The 19,263-nt window shown below is 44.5% G+C and overlaps 1 protein-coding gene across 1 annotated transcript in view; it reads left to right on the forward strand.

Annotated features, from left to right (window-relative positions):
• erfl3 (Ets2 repressor factor like 3) overlaps positions 1 to 17,760 on the forward strand; it is a 50,077-nt gene extending 32,317 nt beyond the window's left edge. Inside the window, exons 2-5 of the mRNA XM_062421776.1 lie at positions 503 to 737; positions 11,259 to 11,374; positions 11,601 to 12,754; positions 13,085 to 17,760. Of these exons, the coding sequence (XP_062277760.1) occupies positions 503 to 737; positions 11,259 to 11,374; positions 11,601 to 12,754; positions 13,085 to 13,759 (2,180 nt within the window). The 3' untranslated portion in view covers positions 13,760 to 17,760. The remainder of the gene's footprint in view (positions 1 to 502; positions 738 to 11,258; positions 11,375 to 11,600; positions 12,755 to 13,084) is intronic.
• Positions 17,761 to 19,263: the final 1,503 nt, after the last annotated feature.

Below are 19,263 nucleotides of genomic sequence, written 5' to 3' on the forward strand. Positions count from 1 at the left end.
TCCCTGCCTTCTCTCTTGCTCTCCACTTTGTCAAAATGTCAAATAAAAGAGAAATTGCTTGAGAATAACCTTAGAAAACTGCTCAAAGACTGACTGTACAATAAAAAAAGGAAAGAAACTCCGGGAATGGGTGAAAACAAAACTTAAGTGCAACGTGAAATATGAATGAGGACACTCCACTCTGTGCTTGACTAAGCTGCACCGTTATATGTGATCTATACTTGGCTAATGGCTAGACACCCATAATCCTCTTTTCTCTTACAGACATCACTCACCTGAAACAGCTACAATTTCTGACTCCTACTTGTAATCATATCTTAGTCTTTTCTTTTCATTGCCTCGAGCAAGTTATAAACAGTCTGGGTTTCTCATGATAAATCAGTATGAGAGGCAGTCTTGTCAGCAGAAAATATGTTTTTACAGTTTAATTTAAAAGTACATGTGTGTGGTTGCTCACAGTGACCCACATTAACCCTTTACACTCTCTGTGTCTGCATTACAGGGTTTGCATTCCCAGAATGGGCCTACAAGCCCGAGTCGAGCCCCGGGTCCAGGCAGATCCAGCTGTGGCACTTCATCCTTGAGCTGCTGAGGAAAGAGGAGTATCATGATGTCATCGCCTGGCAGGGGGACTATGGCGAGTTTGTCATTAAAGACCCAGATGAAGTGGCCCGGCTCTGGGGGGCCAGGAAGTGTAAACCCCAAATGAACTACGATAAGCTGAGCAGGGCACTGAGGTAAACTGTCAGGGGGCTGGTTTCTCTGTGTATGTGTCTGTGGGAGTGTTTGATCATTTATGGTTGTTTGCTCCTGTTCCTGACATTTAGCTTGTCTTCTGTTCGGAAAGCAAATACACACAGATCAGCTGCTTCCCAAAAAGCTCAGCTGTGCCGCACGACAATAATCCAAGTAATAATAAAACCTTATTTTTACAGGTCAGCATATTCACAAAATAGGTGCGCTAAACATGTACCATATATTCAAATTTGCATTTACCATGTGCCACTGCTAATTTGGTAAGACATTGCAATCAAATCATATAAAACATTATTATTCATTCAAAATAGCCAGGGTGCTAGTATATATCCATACTGCAAGATGAACAGAGGAGTGGAGGAAGAGGAAGAAAATTAACTCTAATATAAGTAAAATATTAAATTAATTCATAATCACTGACTCATTAAGGGGCCGCCCTTCATTAAAGGTAGAGTCAGCGATTCTAATCCAAGACACTTTTTGTCAAATTCAGTGAGTATCTCCACCAGAACAGCTGTCTGTGTGAGGACTTGATGGTTTTCCATCTACAGCACTCGTTGAATGGTGGAGGAGGACTGATGAACTGGAGAGAGGCTGTGGCCAAATCACATTGAAATAGTTTTTTCTCAGTCCAAGTCTGTTTGTGTCGTGTTTAGTAAAGCGTAATCTGAGCAGGCAGCTGTTTGAATCACACAAATATCCCACTGTATGAGTGTTATGAACGTAATTACCGTATCAATGAATCAATAAATACAAACGTTGATTTCGTCCCATGGAGCCGATATGCAAATTATTTCGACTCAGTAAATTTCTGCTGTCAGTCAGCCTGTTGAAGGCAGCTTGTCCGGCCGCTGTCCTCACAGCTCTCCAGATGCTGCAGCTGACAGACTTCTGTGGACAGAGACACTGAACGCAGCTCCAGTGAGAAGTGGGGAGCGTGGATGAACTGTTGTGCTCACATGATCAAAATATTTTCCACTCATGATAATGTGTGAGAGGAACAGAATTGACTCTACAGCTGATGCATCGCTCTGGATCCACCATATTTCATATTTCTTGGGGTGGAGCTTCTGAATGAGCACAAAGGGAGGGGGTTATTTCTCCAGAATGATTGAACCTACCTTTAATCTTTAAGGGGTTCATTTGGATCAGGGAACCAGGCTGGATCGTCTTTTTGGAGGAGAATCAGCCAGACATAGTGTGGTTGGCCAAATGGTACCAACTACATACTGTATAACTGGGCTCACCTCTGCATGCATCACTGTTTCTTAGCCAGGGGCTTGTGGGTATTCCCACAAGTACCATTGTGGTGAAGTTTTCCCTATAAACTCCAACCGCAGCTGCAGCTCCAATGCCAACTAAAAATGAAGTTGGCAGGACAAATACGTCAGTTGCTGCTGATTGGTGAGAGCAAAATAACCCCATCGTAACATCCACACCATGTAGGAATAATGAAGTGAAACCAAAAGGCAATTCAGTCTGATTATCAGCTTAAGAGGCCGCTGCCTGGAGTTGTGACCAAAGGTCATCATCAAAAAGCAGATGATGGCCACCAGCCAAGAAGGAAGCTGATGAGGAAGTCTTTCAGGCTTGGTCAGCACAGGAGAGTCCTGATGCACCTGATGGATATTAGGAGCCCAGATGGATTGGGTTTGGCTCTTGGTTGTGGCCTCTAAATGATTATGGCAAAGTGTCCAGTACTTCAGGAAGGGGATGCAGGGTCCAGGTTGTTTTGAGCTAGAGAGGAAAACTGGAGATACTATGAGGTGATGGAAGGAAAACTGAGGAATTCCTGAGCCGGGCTGTAGCGGAGGCGGAGTTTGACTAAGCGGACAGGAAGCAGAACCCATATTCTCATAACTCTGACAACCCAGACATGCCATGAGTCAGGCCTATCTAGGTACTAATAGCATTTACCCATTACTCTATTCCAAGAGTGACCCTGGCCACATGCCTTCCCACGGTACTGACCTGTACAGGTTTAGCTCCTGTTATGCTCCAAGTAGATTTACAACACTGACCCATTTGGTTAAACCCTCACTTCTTTAGGTTCAAGCTATATCCATCCACAGCAACTCAGCCAAGCCCATTAGTCTGTTATGAGAGTGATTTGGCACAGTTTTGTTTTTTTTACCCTAGCATCAGGAATTAAAATCCTGTAAAAATGTGACACAAGCAGAGTTTTCTGCTCATCATTCATGCCCAAGGAATGGATGTGCCTTTAGTTGTTGATTTAGGATGTAAGTTAACACCGTTATTCAGGAACTTTGATTTAACTACATTATGATTCAACATAATCTATTAAAATAATCACCTGATTTTGACCTTTGTGGGTAATTTATGCTTCACAATCTGCTTATCACCCCCCTATAGCAAAGAATATGTTGGAGTATATTAGAATTTTACATCCAATCATACGTTGAGATTTCCTCGGGCCAGCATTTCTAAAGTATGAAGTGAATTAAATTATTGACATATCAATAAAGAAGACAAAGAAAAGGGTGTTGCGAGAAGAATAGTCTCATAAAATAGATTAAATCTAAATTCTGTTTATGCTTTTGGCTTTTAAAAACACATCAGGTCACAGAATTGTTTGATAAATATTAAAGATACGTGCAGTTAATTTTAAGATCTATTATTAACATCGTGACCTCTCAGCACATTAGACTTCAGTGTTACAGACATGGCGTTTCCCTGGGGAACAGATCTGCACTCATACCACCCATCGTACTAAGCAGGGCATCTCATTCACTATGTCTTGTGTCCCTGGCTTGTTGTTTTCAGCCAAACGGGGCCAAGATTAGACTAAGCACTTTAAAGAAAGCCACACAGGCCATTAAAGGCGGGAAATGCATTGAATTGCTTAATTTAGGATGGTAAGGCTTATGTATGCTCATTTACACTGGTGAGATTAAAATAACGTCTGTTACAGATGAAGTCCTCTGCGGACAGAGGGAATTAACGTGGACTACTAATGTGAATCCACACACATGCATTCAAACATGGAGTCCGGATTTAGAATTCCTGAATTAGAGAGACAAAGAGTGTATATGGAGATACTTGTGGTCAGGAGGCGTATTTATAGTATGTCCATCCTCTAGAGCTGTAACAGATTTGGAGCTTAGGCTGCAGCAAGTGCTTATAGACATGTATAGCAGGTCTTAGTGCCCTCTGATGGTCTGGCCTCAGAGGCTGATTATCAACAAGTTTTTTTGTGCAGTTTCCCCGATTGTTTATCTAGCACTCGTGTCCTCATCCACCCTCGTGCGGCCGGGTTTGTCTCCATCTGTGTCAATAAATTGAGCAAAGTCACTTCAAACTTCAAGAATGAGAAGCGCTGTCAACGAAACAACACACACATGCGCTCCCCCACGTCTGTGTCATCAAGTGATTTGACACCAGCGCTGCCGTCAGTCCTTCATTAAAAGAGACACTGGAAATGAAGCTTCTCAAGATGCACATCAATAGCGATGTGGCAGGAGGATTAATGGCACTAAAGTTTATTGAAGTTATAAAAGAGGCACACCAACACACATGTGCATGCTAACAGTCCCCATATGGAGCAAACTGTTGGAGGGCAGGCCACCTTGTGCCCCTCATATGGAGAAAACCTGGAGTTTGCTAATAATGGAGACCGCAGTCAGCATGCGGCAATTAGCATACACACACATGCACACACACTTGTAAAGGCACGCCTGTTTTGAAGTGTTCTTTTTATCACCCGGGCTTTGTGATTATTATTTTTACCTCAGTGATCTTATTCTTTCCTGTCTGCTGTGCACATGGTGGAAATTCCCTTTATCAGGATTGCTGTATTGTGTGTGTGTGTGTGAGTGAGCTGACATGTGTGTGTGTGTTGGCTTTCCGTTGAGGGGACATAGCCTCAGTCCATGCGTCATCTTGGTCTCCCGCTCCCACGACCGCTGTGAAATTCCCACTCCTGTTGAGAGGATTATACTCACACTGTGTGAGTGTGTGTCTGCACGCAAGTGTGCACGTGCAAGTGGACATACTCAGTTCAAATGGTTACACTCATGGTCATTTCATAGTTGTTTTTTCCAATTTATTAATGATAGACTTTGTTGTTCTGTCGAGTTAAAGTGAAACAGATTTGTAACACAAAAAAATCAATCAAAACAAACCAAAATAATTGATTATTACTGTAGGGCCTGTTGTTGTTGTCCAGAGTGTGTCATGTCCTACATCAGCTTAGCTTGTTTCAGTACTAGCTACAAGCTTGCTTAGTCCTGCCTGACATATTTAGTGCAAGTAATGAATGAAAGGAGGGACACGATATACGACGAGGAGAAAACATGTCCACTAATAAAAAAGTCAAGCCTGATTCTCAGCACCATCAACTGATCCACAAAGAGTGAGTCGGGGAAATGAAGCCTGTTGCCAATCAGTCAGTGCAGAGTGCTGGCTTAATGAGTGTAATCATGCTAAGAGGTCCCAGCTCCTAGAGACCTCCAGGCCCCCTTGTCCTACAGTCAGCAGCCCTCATTGGTTCCAGCATGGTGGTCAGAGGTCAGGGGGACTGCCACGCACAGCTGGCAAAGATTAACAACACAGCACATGTGCACACTCACATACACAAACGCACCATTGTAAAGAGACTATTGCCTATGCATGCTTGCTTGCACACATGTTTGGAGTGCTTCATTTCCAAAATTTCATGTAGTTCTGATGGGCCACCACAGCTGGAAAATTTCCACCACAGGAAAAAAAGATAAAAACACAGAAGTTTCCCAAGGATTCCTGAGTATAATGATACTGTGAATTCGGAGATGTTTGTTACCAACATGTTTGTTTATTGTATGATGAAATGAAATGAGAATGTGCATCTAATACCCTGTTTTTAAGTGAAATTACAGTACAGCGTTAGAGTACACACCACTGTTTAATTCTTCTTTTATTCTTCCAAGGACAGCCCTGACAAACAGTAGCCATTTTTAAACTGCAGCACAAACATTAGAACTGGTTCTGATGTGTGTTAGGAGTAACCCCTGTGACCACATCTACAAAACATGCAGCAGGAAATACTGCTGCATGTGCACACACTGTTACTCACCTAGCTGGCTGGGCCTGTTTGTAGGTCAGAAGGCCTCTCCCTCCGCAGCAGCTGATAGTGTGGAAACACCCAGGGCCAGAGAGAAAGTGCAGAGGGAGCAGCCGGGGACAGTACCACTGTGTGACTTTGTGTTCAATGTATGCTTGTGTGCATTGTTTTTTTCCATTGTCTCTATCTGCAGCATGTATGTGTTATCCGTACATGAGCGTTATGTGTGTATGTCTCTTTGTCCCGGACTGAATTAGGCCTTTATTTTTCTACGAGGACAGAATGCACACGAGCTGTGCATACAAACTCACACACCAGAGTGTGCTCGGGTACATATTCGCACCCACAGAGCATGTGAACGGCCTAATCGGACCCTGACCAGATCCTCCTCTTTGCACACAAACACACATATATACACTCCCCCCCCCCACACACACACACACACACACACACACAGACAGAGCATGTGACACCTTGATTAATCATACCCCCAACCCAGCCCACATCCCTACACAAACACATTTTATTTCCTTTTTGAGACAGTAAACACTCGTCAAACCTGGCTCTCACACAAAGCACTCTCACATGTGCAGAATATACACACACACACACACACCTGAGTGTGAGCAGCTGGTGTGTGTGTGCGTGCGTGTGTGTGTGTGTGTGTGTATGTAGAGGAGGAACTAGCTGGGATGTCTGTGTGTAATAGCAACAGCCAATGCTGACGAAAGAGGCAGAAAATAAACATGGGGCTCATGGGGAGTATTGTAATCCTAACTTCCTGTCACAGTCAGCGCCTATTTACAGCCCAACAATGGGCAAGGCAAAGCCTGAGCACGTTCACACAAGTGTGTTGATTCAATTCATTTTTACATGTTTACTGGGGGGGGGTAATAGAAGAAGTTGGCTGTAACAAGCAGGACTTCTGTTCTTAAAGAATATCTTTATCTGAATTACATGTAACCAAAAAATTTAGTCCCAGTTTGTCATCAATCATCATCACCTAATTCCAAAAAACTGAATATTGAATATTGGCATCAATGTCGGGCCTTTTATACATACTCTTTGTGCTGAGATATTTCTTGGTTTAAGTCATAACTTTTCAAATTTTATACTCTTCGACAAACTTCTTTTAATAGCTGCTTGTGTGTGAAAGTAATGGATCCCAAAAACCTGAAGCGTTAAGTCAGTTATCGAAAAATTCAACAGTATTGTTTTTTTATCAGCACTAAAACGTTTTGTATTGTCAAGCGATACCGAGCTGTATTTATCACTGGCCTAAATAGTTTTCTCTGGAACATTTTGACATAATTAAAGTCTATGTTATTATAACCCTTTTAAATGTTTTCAAACCTGACTTAAACTGTTGAATTTAAATGTCTATGTTCATTCATTGCCATTGAGCTTCAACCCCCCCATGTTATCTCTCTCTGTCTACTTTGATCATAATGTTTTAGACCACATCAGGTCTGTGTAATTGCAACCTTAATCCTCGGCCTAGAATATCACACGGCAACAACTGACTTGACAGAAAGCCTCCCCTCTGTTTCCCTAAAGGTTTTGTCTAAATCTATACATGCATTGATTGTTCTATTTACTCTTTTGGTAAAACAGAGAATGGCATAAAGCTGCATTTCCTGGATGACGTCCTGGGGGTGTGTAGGGGCACACATGGACTCAGTGAGGCTGAATGAGATGGCAGTTACAGAGTCAGGATATAGGAGGTGTGTGTGTGTGTGTGTGTGTGTGTGTGTGTGTGTGTGTGTGTGTGTGTGTGTGTGTGTGTGTGTGTGTGTGTGTGTGTGTGTGTGTGTGTGTGTGTGTGTGTGTGTGTGTGTGTGTGTGTGTGTGTGTGTGTGTGTGTGTGTGTGTGTGTGTGTGTGTGCGTCAAGTGCGGTGGGCAGCTAAACGCAGGCACTCAAAGAATCTCTTTCTTCTCTTTTGAAGTGAGTTCAAATGCTCTTCAAAGACTGTCTGCCCGTATGACGGCGCAGGAGGAGGGGTTGGGGGGGTGGTGGGTGCACAGAGAAAGAATGGGGTGACCATGTGCTCTAAACACAGCCTCAGTTGCCGCGGATAGGATTACGCAAAGTTGTTGTCTGCTGCTTCCAACTATGCGTTTCAGCGTTCTGTGTGTTAGCAGCGTGTGTGTGTGTGTGTGCAGCCAAGCGCACACAAAATTTAAGTTGGCTTCACTCCCTACGAGCAGACTGTCATGAGCCAGGGTCAGACAGATGTGTCAGCACTGTGATATTATTGGCCTCGAGGCTTTGTCCATATTTATACCAATTACACTCTCAGTGGCCAGTTTATTAACCTAGCTGCTAAAACGTAAAGCAGTATAATACAACAGCACTGCAATTTATTCCACCCTCATGAAGGTTATCATGTTAGTTTTGGTTGAAATTGTATGGACATTTAGGAGGCTATGTGACTATATATTAACAAGGCTGTTGTATTACCCTGAGGACCCACTGGACAGGCTGCAACGCCAAATTCATTTTCTATGGGACCAGCAACGCATTTGAAAATGTTTTACTTTATCCAAACAACAAAAAATTCACCTGGAGGCTGCACGGTGAGTTTCAGAAAAGCTTACCACAAAGAAGTGGTGCAGGAGAAGATCCTAATTTTAGTTTCTGAGATCCTCCTTTTTTATTTAATGGAGATCATCTAAGCACAAAGGTCCACTTACTAGCACAGAAAAGATACAGAACATGGTTTAAAGCATAGTAAGAACTTTGTGCTGAAATGATCTCCATCAAATATTTTTCCCAAAGGTCAAGAATGAACGTCCATAGTCGTACTTTTTATAATGTCCTGTACCTTCAAGATCACAGCTGCTCGGCACAACATCACATTAATTGTTAGAGAAGGTTGTAAGATGTTCATTAAAACAGTTTTAGGTAACAAGCATGCGGCTGTACTCACTGTGGACCTTTCTTCAGCCTTCATTAGTTTTAGCTTGTTGTACCTAATAAACTGGCAAATAATTTATTACTAGTGAGAAGTGGCGGAGGTGATGCCACTCAGTTTGAGTCTTTCTAGTGAGTCTTCATCTTTAGTCTGAATTTGTTTTAGCTAGTTGTACCGGATAAACGTTATTAGTTATATTTTAAAAGTTGGTTTAAGTGTAGCGTGTCATGACATCTTCTCTGATCCACAGAATTTTCTTTTTTTAATATATGTTGAATTTTGTTTGTTTCTGCCCTTGAAATCAATGTTTGTATTCGACCCTCATGTGGACAGTAACACAGCTTGTTGCCTTTTCTATCATAATTCGATCACAGTCCTGTTGTGGTTTTAATTCTGCTTGACTTCCTGTCTGTCTCCGTCCGTCCCCTCATGGTCCCCCCCCACCCCCACCTCCCAGCAGCTTCTCTCCACTCCTTCCCGGCTCCTGCGAGTGTCTCCCCTAGAGCAGAAATTACATGCTGCTTTGTGCCTGGCGTAAACAATGTTTTCAACAGTGCGGGCCTGTCCTGTCTCTCTCTGTCTCACCCTCTCTCCCTCTCTCCAATCCCCTCAAGGGATGAGTGGAGCACACAGGGAGAGAGTTGGGATAAAGAGGGGGTGTGTGTGTGTGTGTGTGGGGGGGGGGGGGGGGGGGGGGGGGGGGGATTGATGAGAGAAAAAGAGAGAGAGAGAGAGAGAGAGAGAGGTATCAGTAGGATAAAGGGAGAGGAGGGGGAGGGTTAAAGAGAACAAGTGAAAAAGAGCAACAGTCTGTTCCCAGAGCAAAAAATGGCCCAACAAGTCTGTATAATAAGCATAATAAGAGGGGGTGAAGGGCGACACCTCCCCACCACCAAACAGACACACACACACACACACACACACACACACACACACACACACACACACACACACACACACACACACACACACACACACACACACATTGCCGTCTGGATAACTACCATTCAGTGTAATGATAGTCAATGGGCTCTGATTAACTCAGCATTACCTACATACCCCGCAGCCCCTATCTTTTGCCAGCACACTTCACTTAACTTGTGCCAGCAGACACATGTTGGAGGAAGGGAAAGCAGAGCCGAGTAGCTATGAAAGCAGGTAGGCATACAGACATGATGAGCAGAGTGCAGTCTGGTTAAACCTTGTGTCTAACAGCCAGGGGTAGTTTGAAAAGGTAGGTGGTAGTTTTTGGTAAGCATGGCACAAAAAGCTTGTTCTCTCCCTGACAGACAGACACACACAAACACACACACACACACACTCTGTCTTTGTTCCTCTCCAGCTCTTTATCTCTTCCTCTTTCCCTTGCTCTGTCTCTGTGAGTGTGTGAGGGTTGGCAGCCAGGGATCTAGAGGTTACATAAAGTGGATGTGGATCTGGGGAAGAAAGCAGAGAGATGTTACATAAAGAGCTGTAGCTAGACAAAGGTTAATAAAAATGGAGCCTTGTACTGTAGGCAGGAGCCATGGGAGAGAGAAAGCTTGGAGAAAAAAAAACTGAGAGAATGGCCGTTACATAAACAGATAAAGATGGGGTGAATTATTGGTGGCTTTGCTTTGGTGTTACATAAAGAGATGGGACCATCTAGTAAAATGAAAGGAAAAAAAGTGTTGTCGTGTGTCACACTTGTCTGACAAAATCTAGCCTTGGAAGAGACACTTATTACTCATTCCTGACCTTCTTTTGGACACATATAGATTAGTGAAGATACAATAAATACACACACACACACACACACACACACAAACACAAACACACACACATACACACACATACACATACACACACACACACACACACACACACACACACACCTGTCAAACATGCATACAACAGCTCACACACTCCTGTGCCTGTAAAATCCTCACAGGCTCAAAATAGACTAACATTTGGCTGCATACATTGACCTCTGATCCCTTAATTGTTTGTTTATCCCTCCACACAACATCACTCTGCAACTCTGCAGCTCAGTCCGTCCACTGTTTCTCATTTATCTGCTTTCCCCCCCCCACACACACACACACACACACACACACTCACACACACCCCTCCCCTCTCTCTCACTCTCTTCCTCCTCCCCACCTCCTCTTTCTGGGTCTGCTTTGTGCGAATGTCATACAACACTCTGTAATATCTATCATTAGGAAGGGGGGGGGGGGGGGGGCGACATGAAAGACTTGTGCTTATTAAAGTGTGTGCTTGAGTGCGAGTGCAACTGTCACAGCCTCAATGACTTCAAGAACAAAATGATATTTTTAAATGAGGTGTACATGCTAAATTAAATGTTTCAGTGCTGTTAATAAGCCAGTGTTTGTATTTATTGATGGTTTACAGCGAAATCTTGGCATAAAATTGTATGCTGTTAATTAATTAACCCTGATGTGTGTGTTTGCCGTGTTTTATGTGTGTGAATGCTGTCGTTTCTTCACAGTGTTACTTACAATGTTGCTTCTTTGCTCTCTTTTAGATACTACTATAACAAGAGGATCCTCCATAAGACCAAAGGCAAGAGGTTCACCTACAAGTTCAACTTCAACAAGCTGGTGTTGGTCAACTATCCCTTCATTGACATGGGCTCCACTGGTAAGGGTGAGGCTGGACAGAGTAGCTGTGCGTGTGCGTGTGCACGCGCGTGTGTGTGTGTGTGTGTGTGTGTGTGTGTGTGTGTGTGTGTTGACATATCTCTAATCCCACAATAGGATAAAGTGATTACACAGGATTACACAGGAGAACATTATATATTGTTTCTCAGTATTTTTTCTCTCCCCTGCCCCCCGTCTTATCTCCATCCTTGCCATGACGTCTCTAGGAAGTGGTGTTCCTCAGAGCGCCCCACCTGTCCCCACCGGCGCGGGGACTCACTTCCGTTTCCCTCCTTCCACGCCCTCTGAAGTCCTCTCCCCCAACGAGGACCTGCGCAGCCCCGGCGGCATGTTCAGCTCTGTGGCCCGACGAATGGCCCGTGGCTCTGTCAGCGATTGTAGCGACGGCACCTCGGTCAATTCTGAAATTGAGGAGGGCAACACAGGAGCAGGAGAGGAGAGGGGAGAGAGGGGTGTGAGTGGGGGAGGAGGAGGACCCGGTGGTGGAGGAGGCTACCGGAGCATCATCCATCCCCGTCTGTCTCATGAGTCTCTGTTCCGCATGTATGGAGGACCAGGCAACCCCGCTGGGCACCCAGGCTCCCGAGGCCCCACTGGGCACCGTATTCACACAGAGCCCCTGTCGCCTTTCCCTGTGTCCCCTCTGCCTGGGCCGGGAGGAGCCGGCCTCCTCGCTCCTCCTCTATCCCCAGCACTCAGCATGACCCCCACATCTCACCTTCCCTACACTCCCTCACCCACCCTGTCACCCATGCTAGGCTCCCACTTCTCCTTCAACCCAGAGGACATGAAGCGCTACCTGCAGGCCCACACCCAATCAGTGTACAACTACGGCCTCAGCCCCAGAGCTTTCCTCCAGTACCCCAACATCATCATCCCTCAGCCGCACCGGCCCGCCGCAGACAAGTCCGGCCTGACCGGAGAGAGAGGAGCAGGCGAAAGAGCAGACAGAGCGGCAACAGCAGGTGGAGAGAGGGGAGGAGAGCGGCACCACCATCCACCTCTGGCTCACTCAGCCCACCATCACCCCCACCCGCCTCACACTGCCCACCCTCACCCCCATTCCCATCCAATGCATCACCCACTCCACCTGGGTGAGGAGCCGCCACACATGTCTCCCTTCAAGTTCAAGTTGCAGCCACCACCACTGGGCAGGAAGCAGAGGGATGGTCAAAGCCAGAGTAAACCCAGGCAGAGCTCACTTTCCTCAGGCTCAGGATCCGGGTCCATGTCGTCTACGTCTGGCCTTGGCTCCTCGCTGTCATTCGGCAGTGACCTGAGCTCAGCTAGCGGCTCGGGCCTCATCTCTGCCTCTTCCTCAACGCAGTCCTTAAACAGTGCAGGACTTCCCAAGATAAAGGTGAGATTCAAAAACTTAAATATCCTCAATTATACTCATATCTGTGCAGTTAATTACACAGAAGGGAGGACATGTTTGACATGAATCACCACAAGACCTTAAAAAAGACACATGCATATTTAATCTACACTATTAACACCACTCCACTGTCAGACAACCTCTTAAAACCTGTTAAGTTAAAGCCACATTTTAAATAATTTATGTCATTAAACTGTGCTTCAGTGGAGTTCACTATTTCCTAGAAGATTTCCAGACTAATTTGTTGTCAATGTTTTGTCTCTTCTGTGTTCCTCTTTTTGTCTGTCCTTCATTTTTGTTTCAACTGTTCAGGTGGAGCCCATCTCTGATATAGAGTCAGAGGAAGAGGTGGAGGTGACTGACATTAGTGATGAGGACCCAGATGAGAGAGATGAGGAGTTTGAACTCTACTCCTCTCGCCACTCCAGAGCCCAGAACCACCACCATCACCACCACCACCATCACCACCTCTCTAACGGCTCAGCTGCACACTCACATCAACCCCATCCTGATGAGGACCTGGACGAGGACGTCTTCAAAGCACCTGCTCCACCTCCACCTGGCTTGATGCCCTTCTTCACCTCCCAGCACGCACACTCCAATGTGCACCGCATGCTGCCCACCCTCAAGACTGAGCCTGTCGAGCCTGGGGACAGTAACACACCCCCACCTCAGACAGGCTCAACAGGAACTTCCCAGACCAAGTGCATCCCCCTCAAGCTACGCTTCAAGAGACGCTGGAGCGAAGACCAGCGCATGGAAGCCTCACAGGAAGAGTCGGACGATAAGAAAGTCCGACCACAGGAGGGGCAAAGCAATGGCCGGATGGAGATGGAGGAAGATGGGACGGGCAGTGGTGAAGGGGACAGTCCTCCCCCATTAGCATACGAGGGCTCTTTAGCCACACCGTTGGCCTCACATCGCAGGGTGAGTGCTGAGCTGCATCGTGCCACTGCACAGCTGTCTCTGGAGAACAAAGACTGCTGATGAGAGACAAGGCCCAAACACTACTGCTCCAGTAGCACTGGAGGTGGTACAGGAGTATGTAAATGGTTCCTCTGTAATCCCTCTCCCATGCTGACAAACTAGATTCCCGAAGCCTCTAGTAAGAGCACAGTCTAACAAACATACATAAACCTCAAAGACACCCTAACTATTCTGTCAGATCCCCCTCACCAATCCTCTGTCTGGATCAGGGCTCTTCTGGGATACATCCTTTGGGAGGAAGGGACTCACGCAGATTCAGCTATCCCTGGCACAATGACTGTAACAGGGCTGAAATCAGAGGGAGGCTCCCTCATGGAGCTCCAAGTTCACCTCCCACCTGGCCAGTGAAGCTCCAGATGCCCTGCCCCAGTAGCACAGCTCCCACCTCCAGCCCCCATCAGTAGGATAAGCAGTCAGTCACACTTTCCTCAGGGGTTTCATACTCCCTTACAACCCAGCAACAAACCTAGAATGACAGTGTGCACAATCTCCCCTCTGTTTCTTTTCCTATAAGACGACGGGACTTCGATAAGTGCCTGTATCTAAAACCCACAGACCTGGAATGACACAGGAACAGAGCAAAGAAGGGGAGCGTGTGCAGGAAAAAGAACTGCTATGAGTAATCATTCTTTACACTCATGAAATCCTTGTCAAGTTTGGCAGATACTGAAAAATCGTGGGGATGAAAAGGAAAAGTGGGTGTCCAAGACTGGAGAATGGGGCTGTAGGGTGTTGTCTGACTGACAGAACTACTCTTAAACCTGGCCCACTCCACTCAGGGAAGCCTATTGCTGTATGTTTATTGGATTAATGCACACACATGAGCAAAAAAATGAAAAAAACAAGACAAAAAACAAACCCAGCCAACAATACTCACATTGGAAAAATTGCTTATGGACACTAAACAGTGTTCACTGCAACATCACACACACACATACACAACCTCACACACAGACTTTGAATCTGGCACACTGTCCTCTCAGAGCTTTTGACTTTTGTATAACCTTCTGTCTCTCTCCTAACCTGCCCCTCTTTCTCTCGCGGACCACCTGTAGAGTTCACTCACTGAAGTAATTTTAGCCCAGGAGAGATGTGATAAAAGAAGGAAGGTGAGGACAAGAGAAGACATACTTCTGTGTAGAGAAAAAGCGGCTGAGGGGGACGATGAGGGGAAGGCAGCAGGGGGAGGAAGGGTCTGAGGTGTTCCAGTAACTGCTAACTAGCCTTCTCACCTCACCTAACATGGCTTGTATACTGAAAATCGTTTCCCCAGCAACACAGCATCCTAGTTCACCAGCTTGAGCTCCTCTAACGATCATAGATAGTGTTAAACTAAACCAGCAAATGTTCATACAAAAGCGCACACACACACACACGCACATACACGCACAGATGCACAGCACTGCCTTTAGCTCTTAAACACGCTTCCTCTCTCTCCGTCTGGACCTCCAGCTCTCCCAGTAGTGGCGACATCATCGGGTCCGGAGATCGTGTTCGACTCCCAGGGGCCCTTCACACGAGCATAAGAGCCTGAGAGAGCAGAGGATCACCTTAGATCTCACACACACACACACACACACATACACACACACACACACACACACACACACACACACACACACACACACACACACACACACTCACACTCACACTCACACTTACTCTCACACACTGCCTCTCTATGCCTTGTTTTTATAGCATGTACAAAAGTGCAAACTGAGCTCTAATAAACACACATACAGACTATATCTTTATATATTCTAAATGAAATTATTAAAACAAGTGAGATTTTAAAGAAGCATATCATTTTAATGATATGATTGATTCAGGATTTTTTTGTAAGTGGACTAATTTGAGTGTCACACCACTCATCAGATAATATGATATGGAAGGTGGGTGAGCAGTATAAAGAGGGGTGGGGTGTGGGGGGGGTGGGGGGTGGGAGGACTTCTGGGTTTCTCTTGTACATTTGTTTCATAGACAAACAAGCCAGAAAAAAAAAAAAACAGGCCAGTCTACCAGAAGACCAGCATATATTTAAAAAAAACAAAAAAACTGGACTGGAACTGACTGCTAATGATTCAAATGTGTGGTTCACTCTGCTGTTCACTTCATTTGCAGTAGCTTGCCCTTTTAGCACACAGCACTCTGCTTGTTCCTGTCTGTACAGTCTAACTCAGCCCAGTTGGGTTCTCCCAAGCCTGAGCTGTCCTGACCCCAGGCCACCTCTCCTGGCCTTGTGTGTGTGTGTGTGTGTGTGTGTGAGAGAGAGAGAGAGAGAGAGAGAGAGAGAGTGAGAGAGTGAGAGTGTGTGTGTCAACTCAGAGTCAGTTGGTGGGTTATTAGTGAAGTAGTCATCCTGTCTTTTCTCTTAGGCCAGTTAGCATAAAGCTCCAACGTTTGCGGCAACTCTTGATTGGGGCAAAGGAGCGTGAGAGGGGGGGGGGGGGTAAAGGGTTAATCATTACTGAAGATAGCCTGGAAACGTGTGACATGTAAAGACCTGTCCTGAAACACACTCTATGCGCGCGCACACACACACACACACACACACACACACACACACACAAAGGATTCCTCAACACAAACACACACACACACACACGATTATGTTTGTGATGATGTTTTAACATCCTGGAGCTTTTCGTGTCTGCGGCCAGCTCATCCAGGGATCTGATTGGTTGACTCGGCCGTGTTGACCAGCGGCCTGTCTCTGCCTGGCCAGCAACAAGACAGATCTATAGCAGCGAACTGTGAGATAGATGGCCTCCAGGCGGTCTGTGTAGCTGAGCTGATCGAATTTCCTCATCAGACCCCTGTGGTCTGGACTGGAGCATGTCACAACATGCACATGCGCACACACACACACACACACACACACACACACACACACACACACACTCACTCACTCACACACACCCTCACCACCACCAAGTCCTGTGTCTGTATTTGAACTGACAGCTGCCTTATTACTACTTTTCATATCTCAGCAACAGATGAGGCGTCAATCTACCTGCTCTCTTCTCTCTTTCTGTTTCACTTTTCCTCGCTCTGTTTCAGCCGTCGCCTGACTTCCTGCTAACTGCAGCACGATCTGAGTCAGTCGTGATGTTGCAGGGTTAAAAAGACTGAAGTCTGTGAGTGATGCGGACTTTCTCTCATCCTGTTTCAGGCCTCTACAGTCAAAAAACGGTAGACAAACAGCACAAAGATGACATTTCTCTATCAAAAAGAATAAAAGGTTTCTTAGTTTATTTTTCTGATGTCAATATTGCTATTGATTATTGTTGTTGTTATTATTGTTCTCATTGGGTTATTTACCTCTCCACCTGGCATTATTATTATTCCATGGCTCTGTTAGCTGTTGCTTTTTATGTTGTGTACATCACTTTTGGATGATGTGGAAACCCCCCTCGCCCCCAACCCCTGAACTCCATTCCCTGTTTTAAACCATCCCTCCCCCTTTTTTTCCTGTCTTTAGTTTTTACAAATGTAATATAACTAAAATGTGTAATATGAATTTTGAGAGCGGTTGATATGCTGACAGAGAAATAACATGGGGGACTGAGAGGGAAGCGGGGCGGAGGATCTTACTTTAGGTGCAGAGAGGGAGTAATTTTATCTTTTTTGTCATGTATTGTAATTTTTATTTTATAATGTTTCTTTTTTCCTCCCTCTCACTCTCCCTTTCTCTCTTTCTCTCACTCTCTTTCTCTCACTCTTGTATATTTTTTTTTAAGGTTTTTTTCTTTTGGGAGGGGGGAGGGGGGGTTGTATCATTTTTAAAGAAGAAAAAGATGTGTATTGTTTTACTGTGTAAAGGTCTATCTTCTCCCTCTTTCAGTCTCTCTTCTTTCGCCTCGTCTCCCCCGAGCAGTTACATAACACTCAGATGGAGAGATGAGAGTTAATACCATGATGTAACATTGAATTTCTCCACTTTTTTCGTGTTTTTTTTCCAAACTTGTAATTAAGCTGTAATCAGGGTTAATTAAAACCGGTTAAAAGCCGATATGAATATCACTGTGTTTGTTTGTGTCTGATCTTCTTTCTTATATCCATATTTATTAATAACACATAATCAGAACACAGAGTTTCATTATCTGGTTATTTGTAAACAAAGAGATTAACTCCTGACTTCTCGTCTCGTCAGACACCGAGCAGACAGTCGTATGAGGCCTTTTGATATTTCTTCAGTATTACAGTTAATTACAATTAAAAACAAATTTCCATCAGGCAGGGCTGCACTTTAATTTCCGCTCTTTGAACTGTACTTTCTAGGGGGAAAACCTTTTATAAATGTGTCGTATATACTTGGAAATGTGTGTCATAAAATCGTCCTTTTAAGAAATAATTTATCCTTTTTAATTGGAAAAGATGAGCACGTCTTGTACTCTGCTTTCCTAATGTCTGATGGCTGAGTGGATGGAATTAACACACACACATGTTCCCAGCTGCCGTGATGCAGAGGCCTCTGAGGTTACATGTTTAGCTGTGATAGAGAAAAGCACTTTGTCTGCGATGCTGCTGCCCACTCACTCACATAATGCTCACATAAGGCTCGCCTGTTTACCTTTTAATGTGACGTCAGTGGCTCCCTTGTCTTGCAGCGCACTTAACAAACGAATATTGTATGTAAGAGGAGGAGGTGGGGGAGCTGCTGGAGCAATGGTGAAGTTGCTGCCCTTGAATGGCATATCTGGTTGGGTTTTTTTGTGTCTGATGGGTTTTACAGGACAAAATAACAGCAGAAAAAAAGAACACTGGAAAACAGCTTCAACCTTTGTATAGATGGATATTCATAGACATGCAATCATCTTAGTGGGAAAATGATTCATATTTATTTAAAAGGTTGAAGTTTTTCTCAGCCTTCTCTTACTGGCATTTACTAAAATATATCTTCAAATCATTCTTGAAACAAATTACAGTTTGCTTCCGGCCATTTAGTTTTGTGAAAAAATATTGAAAATGAAACGTATTACATTGTTTGTATTATCATAAATAGATTTTAAAAAATGGACATTTGAGGTTGTTTATGTCCATAAAAATTCATGCAGCTCAGTCCAAAACTAAGATAACTTCCTAAATAGGTATTTTGAGGCCAGGGTTGCAGAAAACATCATATAACAAAGTGTTATGACATGTTTATCAAAGTTCACAACAAACTTTATTAGCCTCAACACTTTCCATACAGCTGAATCAACACCTCTGTAAACTCGCCAAGGTGATATTTATCCGCTAATTCATCCATTAATTATTATTATTATTATTATTATTATTATTATTATTATTATTATTATTATTATTATTATTATTATTATTATTATTTTGTAGCAAAACAGCACCAACAAGATCTCAGATTTCACCAACCAAAAAGTTTTAGAATTGGTGCTTTAAAGGATATGGCTGATGATATTTCTTATTCCTTTGTGCTGTAGACCTGTGTTGTTGTCCAAAAACTGTTAAAAACATGTCAGTGAGTCACACTGCTGCACTGGATGAAG

Source organism: Scomber scombrus, chromosome 7, assembly GCF_963691925.1.
Source record: "Scomber scombrus chromosome 7, fScoSco1.1, whole genome shotgun sequence".
Taxonomy (NCBI): domain Eukaryota; kingdom Metazoa; phylum Chordata; class Actinopteri; order Scombriformes; family Scombridae; genus Scomber; species Scomber scombrus.